Source organism: Nanorana parkeri, unplaced genomic scaffold (assembly GCF_000935625.1).
Source record: "Nanorana parkeri isolate BGI_ZX_2015 unplaced genomic scaffold, ASM93562v1 scaffold228, whole genome shotgun sequence".
Lineage (NCBI taxonomy): Eukaryota > Metazoa > Chordata > Amphibia > Anura > Dicroglossidae > Nanorana > Nanorana parkeri.
The window spans coordinates 616,552-627,548 of NW_017306496.1; the positions used below are offsets into that span (position 1 = coordinate 616,552).

The 10,997-nt window shown below is 43.3% G+C and overlaps 1 protein-coding gene across 1 annotated transcript in view; it reads left to right on the forward strand.

Moving 5' to 3' along the window:
• ESPL1 (extra spindle pole bodies like 1, separase) overlaps positions 1 to 10,997 on the forward strand; it is a 35,933-nt gene that overhangs the window by 808 nt on the left and 24,128 nt on the right. Inside the window, exons 2-9 of the mRNA XM_018556205.1 lie at positions 2,601 to 3,743; positions 4,784 to 4,832; positions 5,788 to 5,798; positions 6,856 to 6,958; positions 7,411 to 7,547; positions 8,816 to 9,009; positions 9,113 to 9,355; positions 10,377 to 10,521. Of these exons, the coding sequence (XP_018411707.1) occupies positions 2,601 to 3,743; positions 4,784 to 4,832; positions 5,788 to 5,798; positions 6,856 to 6,958; positions 7,411 to 7,547; positions 8,816 to 9,009; positions 9,113 to 9,355; positions 10,377 to 10,521 (2,025 nt within the window). The remainder of the gene's footprint in view (positions 1 to 2,600; positions 3,744 to 4,783; positions 4,833 to 5,787; positions 5,799 to 6,855; positions 6,959 to 7,410; positions 7,548 to 8,815; positions 9,010 to 9,112; positions 9,356 to 10,376; positions 10,522 to 10,997) is intronic.

Consider the following 10,997-nt stretch of genomic DNA (forward strand, 5'->3'; position numbering starts at 1 on the left):
GGGGGGGGGGCGGTATAGGGGTTGCATTATAAAAGTACAGCTACTGTTTAAAGGTGCTGCATGTAAAAGCTAATAAACTCCACTGGCAGCTGCCTTCATTTGACCCGCAAACCACATACTGGTTCCAGGAAAATGCATCGTTCTTGGGAAAGCAGAAAAGGTGTCTTGAAACAACTTTTCCTTGCTCACCTCATGTCCGCATACCAATGGGTTAGCCCGACCCTCAACACGAACCAGGACATTCCTTAACCAGACCATAATTCCCCCCTCCCTCACTACCATGTTCTTTTTTTGGTCCTTCTACTATTAGATGCAGGCAGCTCAAGTGCCAGACAAATGATATTGGTTTAATTTTAGGCACACCTCAATGACTGACAGGTTTCTTATTGATGTGCTTGCATTCATATTCTATTTCCTTTTGACTATACAAGTGCACCTAATTCAAAAGAGCTAATATTTTTTCAGCTGCAGACTTTGCAAACACCTTACAACCATCGCAAGACTTTTGTCTTGCGATGTTTGTAAGGTACTTAAAAAAAAATGTACAATCTGCCTATCTTGCATAGGCAGATCGTACTTGTGATGATCGTAAGTCACGCCCCTTGAGGGGCGGCCTTCCGATGACCGCAATGCCGAATGGGCAGTGTGCGCTTGCGCACACCGGCCCGTCTGGCTTTTATCTCACGAACATGCTTCACACCTGCCGAACATTGTACGATGCTCGGCGGGTTTTGAAACATGTCCGTTAGTTTAAAGTGGTGCGACCTTACAGTAGTAGAGGTCGCACGGCTTCCACACACCTTACGATAATCGTACGATCGCGGGATTTCCCACGATTTTCGTACGATTATCGTAAGGTGTGTGTGGACCTTAAGACTCAGCTAGTCAAGTTACCAGTAAGTATTTTGGGAGAAAACCAAAGCATCTGTTGCGAAACCACGCAGAAACATGCAAATAGTGTTTTTAAAGTTGGACCCAGGCAAGAGTACTAACTATTTAGCAACTGTGATGTTACATGTGTTGTGTTTAAATGCAAAGGCTGTGTGTCTAAAACATGCATACTTGGAATGTAGAGATGTCTGGAGTTGACAACATATTGAAAACAATACTGAAAAATCCTAGTTCTAAACTTTTTTCCCCAGTCATCTTCCAGGACAGCCATCGAGATATAGGCTCCGCCTGCCTGCAACAGGAAACACATCAACCACATTAAATAAATAAAAGTGGACCTTTTTACTCGTACCTTTTTTAAAATAACAAACACCTTTTTAGATATGTTTAGTAATGACAATCTACAAACACATACTGTACTTCTACATAATTGTCTGTTTTGTATTCTTTGCATACCTTGTTTCTCTTTTCTGCCCCAGTCTTCTGACAGTAGCCATGTTTACTAAGGGCAGATTACTAGATTATTATTTTTCTCTCCTAAAAATCTGGCACATGTGACTATACACATCTCAGGGGAGGAAAATGCCTTTTCCCTGAGATCTTGTAAGATTACAGATGAGATTTCACAGCAATGCTCTGCTGATGTAACCTTCCCAAGATGCAATGCTTTGGTACATTACATAATTTGTTATAGAAGTGGACCAGGAAGTAGCTGAACTCTATTTGTAAGTAAATGGATAAACAAGTTTAACTAATGAATGTAAGAGCTGCAAGCTGCTGTGATTTTTAGTGAAAGGGGGGTAAAGGTCCGCTTTAAAGTAGCTTGATCAAGCTGCCTTGTGATAAGTACATTCATTGGACAAACAAAAAGATTGGTGACATAACGTTGTCGCACTCCTTACCGGACAAACCCAAAATTGAATGAGGGCGGGTGCTTGTAGTGACCTGCGGCTGGTGCCGCCACACAGCATAAAGATGAATAAATGTCACCGGCACACCACCAGTATTGCAGTCCAAAGAGTTTGTTTATTGGAACGTTATGTCACCAAGTACATTCATTTATCCTGTCCCACAGTGGCTATTACAATGTGTTCTCTTCCTCCTTGAGTTTTTCAGCTTATCTCTGAGGCAGATGGGTGCTGTAATAGGGAAAGCTCTCTATTGTAGTTGCTGAGAACTATATGTCTTACTAGTGTCCAATAGGGCTGCAACAACTAATCGACATAATCGATTATAATCGATTATTGAAAAAGTTGTCAACTTTTTCAATAATCGATTAATCGGCTTCCGATCAGTTGGCCCTGTTCACGGGTCCACAAACGCGCGCCGCACCTCCTCCCCAACTCACGTTCACCGCTGCCAGACCCGCCCGCATCCACGCTCTACACGCCGCACCTCCTTCCCGCCTCACACTCTCCGCCCGCCCACATCCACGAACCATAATGAAAAACGTAGCCCTCCCAATCCCCCCTCCCCACCACCATTCTTCAAAAGGTATATAATGGTCCTCTGACCTGGTCTTATGTCAAAAATACAAGTTTATCTATCTTGTGGCGCTTACAAATCTGAGCGTACAGCTTCCCCCAACATGGGGAAGCTTTTCGAGATTCATGGGGAAGCTTCTGAATATTTGTCTGAACTCTAATTTTGTTCGATTTTTATAAAAACAAATTTCTAATGCAATGTGTTTTTTTTTTTTTGTCTTCTAGTCCTGCCTGTCAGATGTCCCAAGTGATCCCTCAAAGCCAGATCAGCTGTCAGATCAACGAGTTGTGTGTGACCGTGTACTTCGTGCCTGTAATCACTGGGTAGCAGAGAGTTCTTGTCTTGGTCCACACTTAAGTAGTTTGATGCCCTTGGCAGAACTTGCAAGTCGGGGTTTCCATGTCTCAGGTGCCCAGCGTACACCATTCTACCTGGAGAAGATCCAATTTCATCTTCTGAAAAATGTTTCTACACGGGAATCCTCTTATAAACCCTGCATCCAACTGTCGGATCTTCTTTACTCCTACCTCAGTAGATGTCCTCCAGAGCTGCAGAATAATGGCGAATATTTAGCAGTAGCTAAAAGTAGCTTCCAGTGTCTATGGAAAGCTGTGATTGAACAAGAGCAAAAGCGGGGTCCATGTCCTTTCAACCGAGAGGCTTTATCCCTTCGACTTCATGCTCTGAGATTTCTCATGTTGGTGGAAAAGACCAATTCACATGCTGGATCTCCCATTACAACACATCAGCATGCCAAGTGTGCTATTGTAGCCTTTGAATCCAAAAGCATGCTTTGCAGTCAGAGTGATGCCTGTTTTCTGAGTCAGAGTATAGAAGAACTGCTGGTAAAACCCTTAAAAGGATCTGGAACTTTGACCCACTCATGGGCTAAATGCCTGTTGGAATTGACAGTGGAGAGGATTCGTGTTCTCTGTAAAGGCAGCTGCTTTGACCAGAGCAAAGAGGTTGTCCAACAAGCAATTGCAAGTTTGAATGCGTCTGATAGATGCTGCCTCTCTGGATTCAAACTTTTAAAGTTCTCCATAGAAATTCAGGAATCTAAGAAGCCACGTGAGGTTGAGAAACGTTTAGTGGAAATTGCAGAAGATGTTGGTGAAGCCTGCGGTTCTGGGGAAGGTTGGCAGTGCCAGGCTCTGTGCACTTGCTGTCAGTTCACCGTTTCCTCTTTAGATGGCTATTTCAAACATGTTGGACATTCAGAAACTCAGGGTGCTCGCAGACTGCTCAGCCTGAGAAAGTTTCTTGATATGCATTTTAAACTTCTGGATAAGCAAGTGTCTATGGTATGTATGTTGTCTACCATAGAGACTAGGTATAGAACAACATTTGAGCTTAGCTGCTCTCAAGTACAATTCCAGCATGTCTTTGATTGGGGAGGGGATAGATGTTGGGTTTCTGTTTTTTGTTTTATTTTTTCAATAAACATGGGAGGCACCGCTGTCTGGCAATTGTTACTGTTCCTGTGAAAACTGCTCCCCTAATTTGTTACCCTGCTGTCAGAAGGAGAGGTTACATTTCCTCACTGGGGTCATTAAATTTCCTCACTGGGGTCATGGACAGCAATAGAAAGTTGACAGTATTTATTCTTCTCAGGCCTGTATAGAACAAAAACGATGGCTTGGAGCCCCTGAGTGGCACCATTGTGATTTTGCCGGTACCTCCCTTTTTTTTTGCCCGTAACTGACAACTCTACTGGTTAAAAGGTCAAACCCAAATAATAAACACTCTCCAAACTGAATGCACATCTCTAGTGTTTTCTTTGAAGATTGTATTTAAGGCAAGTACCCATGCAAATGGCCTGATCTCTGCAGTAATTGTGCTTTTTCTATGTGTTCCCAATATGTAGCTATGTATGGTACATTCAGGGGCGTATTTACCGCGAGGCAAAGTAGGCGTTTGCCTAGGGCGGCACCTTCCTGGGGGGCGGCCGTAGTCAAACGCCTATGTTGTGAAGAGGAGGGGCGAGCCGGAGCCCGTCTGTGTAGGAGTGGAGGGCGGCTTGCCTGCTTGTTAAGAGGGTGGGAGGACGGATGGAGCCGGACAGCGCAGCCGACGGATGGGATCGTGACTCAGAAAACGAGTTCCAGCACCCCCTGGGGGGGAGGGGGGTAGAGTTCCAGCACCCCCTGGGGGGGAGGGGGGTGCTAGTAAGGTGCCGGGGGCAGCCGAAGCTTGGCTTGCCTAGGGCAGCCAAATGCATAAATACACCACTGGGTACATTAATGCTTTTGGCTCCTGTTACAGACTGGGGTGGCATTATTCTATCATAGCCAGGGTTTGTTGCTTGTGTTTTATGTTTTATTACACCGTGTTCATAGGCATTTCAGACCACTAGATGACGTGAAGATATCCATTATATAATATTTCTTTCTGTCTAGTGTCACAGCAGTTTACTAATGTGGCGTGCTCATTCTTGCAAAGCTCTAAGGTAAGGCGTTCTAGAGCACAGGTTTCCTGCAGGTACAGTTCAGGCTGGGGGTTTTATTGAACATACATTATATCTATATATATATATATCTTTTCTATTAACAGTGTACTAAAGATATTTCCTTTAAAAAAATTTGAGATATCCAAATGACAGGTTAACCAGAAGCTGATAAATTTAGGCCTGAGGACTAGACATCAGTAACACCCTTTGATGTTTGGGGGGAGGAGGGGGAAATAATGCTGTCCCATTTTTACAGCTAGACCATAGGCTGGGTGGGTGGTCAATTGCTTTTGTAATCTGGAACTGGTATTATGGGAAGGATGCCTTGTTTCTAGGAGGTGCGTGGACTCGCTTTGGCAAACAGGAGTGCTGCATACTGCTAGCTGGTAAAATAAACCTAAAACAATCTTGAAATACTTTGGCCCTTCAATCCTTTCAGCATTTACTGTCAGTGTATTTGTTGCATAACAATCAGTTTTACAGCTTAGACTTGCATTATCTACCTGGGGATAGGTGGTGTGATGGTTTGCCCCGCTAAAGTTCTAGATGTGCTTTTTTTCATGCTACTTCTACGAAGGGCGCGATTTCTATTATTATAGGTATTTATATAGCGCAAACAATTTACGCAACGTTTTACACCGTTGCACATTCACATCAGTCCCTGCCCTCAAGGAGCTTACAGTCTAAGGTCCCTATCTCACATGCATACAAATTAGGGCTTATTTACCAGCTTGCAGCATGTCTTTTGAAGTGTGGGAGTACCTGGAGGATATCCACGCAAGCACAGGGAGAACATGCAAACTCCTTGCAGATAGTGACCTGACTGGGATTTGAACTGAGGACCAAGGCAGGAGTGCTAACCACTACGCCACTGTGCCTCCCTAGGTATCTATGTATCTTCATTTATTTCCAGTTTTGTTTACAGAAATATCCACTGAAATGTAGAATGGGTTGGGAAATAGAGGAGGATGGGGTTTGGGAGGAGGCCTTTCATATGGCACATGGTGTCGGCTTCTGATCGTCTAAGCCAGTTATTAATTTTATATAGAACAAATTGCACCCCGGAATTTCCTCATAAAATTGGTCTCCTAGATGAATTGAGATGCCTGAAATGTGGTCTTGAACCTGGTTCTTTAATTTAATCTATTATGATGGTGTCCCAAATTGAAATGATACTGGCATGAAGTCATGGTTTTTTTTTAAATACATAGTTGCAACGTCTATCCCCAACATTTCGCTTTCCTGCATATTGGGTGTCTGAGTCCTTTGACTTGGGTTTGTTTTAACTGTTGTTGCTATATTCAGAGCACTGTTTGCTGCCTGCCAGGTGCTTGCATTGCACTGTGTAACCCCTGTTCCACCACCTGTGGCAGTGTGGACTAAGGAGTTGGATCGTTTAATATCCTTTGAACGAATTGCGTTGCAACATCAGGGCACTATAGATGGGTATTATGTGGTCTGGGCCAAGTGACTTGAGCCTGGAGTCTTTTCATTTTCCTGCATAGCCCACTCTGTGCTGTGTATCTCAGTGTAGTTTACCTGGTAGGTTTTGTAATTGCAAAGCTGGCTGTCGCTATTCTACTCCGATGAGAAAAACTGATGTAATTCTCTAGGTGTTTCTGCAGTCTCTCTATTCTTTATGTCCCTCTGTAAAACTATATGATGTGATTTACAAAACCCCCCCTTTTGGATATCCTATAACAAACTATTGCATTCACAGTACCCGTTGTACTACCATTCATTTACTGGAAATATTTATACAAGCCCAGCTTTTATTGGGCTGATTAGTAAGTGGCAGGTACTGCCTTCATTCTATGTCATCTCCAAAGACTGTCTTAGGAGTTGCCTTTAAAAACCGTGCAAAAATGCTTTTCATTTTCTATTTTAAAGGAAATAAGTAAATTATAACTGAATGCTAATTGATTTACAAAGGTACATTTTAATAACATTAAAGTGTAAATTGGTTTCTTTAGAAATGAATGTGTGATATGTTTACTTTTCTTATTTTTCCCCAGGGCCTGACTAATGAGTTGTGTTCTATTGTCGACGCTTGTAAAGACACAGTATGCAAAATGCTGGCTTCGGTCAATGGGCTTTCTGGTCAAGATGCAGCAGAATTTTTGAACATAACAGGTAGTTCCTAAAAGTGTTACCGAGTATAACTTTTGAGAATTTAAATACTTGGGTATTCTAATTCAAGAAATATAATCATTGCATTTGGCCTCTATACCTTCTGGTCTGCCATGTTCCTTTGAATTTCCTTCCTGGAATGCGCTTGGTGTGAACAAGGCCTTAGCCCGAAGTAAAGATGAGGACAACTATATTCCTGGTTCCCCAATAGCAGACATTTTCTTACCTATTTTCATAATCTTTATTCCTAACTCTTTGCTTGGGATGGTTCCATAAAGTTTTGGAAAACAAAGGTGGTCTTGGCCAGCATGCACCTCACTGACCCCCAGGGAGCCACTCAACCCCTTCAACATTTGGAAGTGTTTGGTATTCATTGTGTGTTCACTTGCGTTTTGCTGTAGTGCAATGCTTCATTATTCATTTATTTTTTGTATTTTTTTTTTTTTTCTCTTCAGCATCATGTGTGCATAATTTGGCCTACTGGTTCTATAGCCAGAAGAAATACAAGGAAGCCTCTGACCTGGTGTCTCCGCTTTGTGAATATCTTGCAGCGGCACGTCCTGAGGGCGAACCTGAATTGGCTGTGGAAAGGGTACATGTGGTCTCCTATGATCAATACTTTCATGAGGATGGGAGCAATGGGTCCAATATGTTTATTATTCTGTAGATCACACCTCATCTGTAACCTGAAGCAATCCTGTACTGAGGGAAATATGGCAGCTGGTATTGCTGACCTCCTTATAAAAATGCTCACTGTCTGACTGAATCTTACTTCTCGATCCTGTCACGACTTTCTGCCGTGACAGGGGAGGGGCTGAATTCCCCGCTCTGATCCACCAGCGCTGACTGGCAGAACGGACGGGGGAGGGGGCGTGTACAGCTGGCTCTTCCTCTAGATGGGCAGAGCCAGCTGTCACTCACACAGCTGGGCGGATCTCGACATCGATGACGGGATCCGCTCCAGCTGCGGTGTCTCGGTATACCGCGAGCTGTAGCTCGCGGTATACTGAGCTTAGGGTGACGGGAGGAAGCTAGTTTGTGTCCTCCCGTTACCCTAAGGAGAACTATGGGGAAAAGCCCTGATCCCATAGTTCTCCTTTAAAGACATGGGTTGGAGAATTGTGCTTGCTGGTAACTACACAAGCCAAATAAGTGTAGCTAAAGGAGGTTCTGCACTCAGATTGAGTATTTTGTTCCCCAAGTGGGGTGCTAGTGTAAATTGCTGCACTTTCCACCTTTCCTCTTGTTCAGAGTTATTGGAGCTTTGTCTAGTTCAGTACATGGTGAGATAGACTGGTTGTTAAAGGTTCTCCATTCCCTGTTCATAGAACTGCATAGGCATCTTTAGCAGGAATTTGCTGTGTCAGTCTCCACATCACTGATTAGGGGGTCAGTAAAGCTGGGCATACACTGTAAAATTTTCTTTGTTTTAACCTGTTGGCTGAACAAAGAAAATATAACCGGTTCCTTCAACGCATACGAGCATTGATTGAAGAATCTGCCGATGTCAGAATACCTGAACAGAGCCGGCAGCTCATTGGCTGCCTGCCTTGTTCGTTCAAAGATTTTTCGACCGCCTCGTTCAATCAGCTGGTCAAGGGATGCCGGCCGAACGGGTGCTGACGGCAGTACCCACTGTGCGAAATTCGTAAGGTTCATCGACAACCGGCCAAATTCACACGTATGGCCAGCTTAAGTATTTGGCTCTTAAGGCAAAATAAAAGGCTAACTTTAGTAAGTAAAGAACTGCTGATATTGAATAATGACCCTTATAAAAGCATATCGACCTGTTGCTGTTTAGTATTACACAGCCTGCCATTTAATTAGTGGCTACATGCTAACTTGTTTGGTTTCTTTCAGCTGCACCGTTGTTTTAAGCTGCATGTAGAGAGTTACCGGAAAGCTGGTTACACGGCTCTTGGCCTCACAGCTGTGACTCTCTGGCTACGAGCTTTGCAAGGTCACGTTTTGCAGCAAATGGCCGAGCCTGTTGCAGTCTGGGTCCGACTCAAAATTGATGGTGCAAAGAATGGAGATGAAGATCTTAGACTGCAGTAAGTAATTAGTCACCGCAAGATGTCTTCAGCTGATGGAGCTTAATGATTCTACTGTCAATCTAATATGAGGCCATTCTGCATTTACCTTTGTGATATATAGAACGCTGAAGGATGGCTTCTCTGATCACCCTGTGGATCCAGAGCTGATGGTTTCTCTACTTGCAGAAGAGCTTAAAGGCTACAAATCTGTTCATGGTGATACAGGGCAGGAGCGTTATAATACTATTTGTGATTTGCTGGAGCTGTGTGCTGAGAACAGCCAACTACATCATCATCGTGCCCCATTCCTGCTTGAGCTAGCCCAGGTTTTGTGTTATCATGACTACTCAGGACAGACTGAATGGTATGTTACCTGACAGCGAAGACTGCAACAAATTAAGCCAAAAGCATATGATTTTTGTTTTTTTATTTAGCTAAAAATATTTGTTGGCACAGGAAACATTTTGTCATTTTAGTTTAAAAGCTAATATAATACGCCTAAGCATGTTGCTTTATTGCCTTTTATTTTATTTTTCAATATTTTTTTATTAAAGTTTAAAATGTATGAAGAGGTACATCATAATAGACAGTGGAAGGAATAGGTCACAATTCAATAAACCAGTACATATCGGTTATATAATAGTTATCTTGGCAATTCAGCAAACACTACTGGACCCACATGTGCAACTGAGATTAGTACATACCGACCCCATAAGGCACAAAAGAAGACCTAGGGCCCACCCAGGCAGATGTCACAAAATGAGAAAGACATAACAAGAATAAAAGCAGAACAGTGCAAAGAAAAGGAAAAATAGAATAAGAAACAAGGGAGCCTGAGGCGGCCTCAACCTGAAAAATTGGCACAGTTCATCGTATAATGTAAGCACAGACACAATCAGTGGACATGTGAGTAGAGATCCAGGGCAACCAGGTCTTAAGGTGCCCATACACTGCTCCATTCTCGTACGAGAATCGAGCAGTGTGAACGAAGACGTGTGACCGGTTCTACTGTACGGTCACACGTCTTTTAAGGAGCACGCTAGAACACCAGCCGAAAATCGTACGATTTTCGGCTGGTTTGAACGGTGCTCGGGAGACAAATGCCGAACGGGCCGGTGTGCGCACGCGCACACTGCCCATTCAGCATTGCGGTCATCGGAAGATTGCGATGATCGAGAGTACGATCTGCCTGTCCAAGATGGGCAGATCGTACGTTTTTTTTAATCACTTTACAACCATCGCAAGACTAAGGTCTTACGATGGTTGTACAGTGTATGGCCACCTTTACATCACTTCATAATGGAATCCAGTAATATTGCAGAAAGATTTTAATTTTTCAGATACCGTGAGACCTTCCGCTTAACTTTATTGTGTCTTTGTTTTAGCACCGCTCTAGATGCAGTGCAGGATTGCCTTCGACTTCTGGAGTCTGTCCCAGAATCTACAGAAAACCGGGAGCAGTGGTTGGATGTAAAAGCCCAGGCCCTTCTCTGGCAATATATTTGCACTTTGGAAGCTAATATGCGTGAGGTGAGTATTGATAATCTGCATTGAAGCACAGCTTGGAACTGAAGTGTGCTATGACTTTTCATGGTGTATTCAAATTTTCCTATAAGCCCTAATTGTATTGGATTTGATTATTTAAATTTTTTGCTAGCCATGACCTGGCTAGGGAGATTTTACCTCGCTTTGTCCTGGTGACCATTATCACTGAGACAATGTGAGGAAATTATCCACTGGGGACATACAATATGTTCCAGTGACTACTATCTAAGATGGGAATTCCTCTCGCTTTGGGAAGCTTTTGCCTCCTTTCTCCAGGACAGGAAGTTAAGGGAAAATAATAACCTGATGTGTTGTAACCCTTCCTTGCACGATGCAAAGCCATAAAATGTGTTTGGTGGCCAAAGAAGGGCAGATATTGCTGTGAGAATGATGTGTAATGATACATCTGCCCTTTATCGAAAACTCTAGGAACTGCTGTGATGTAATCATTTATTGATTCT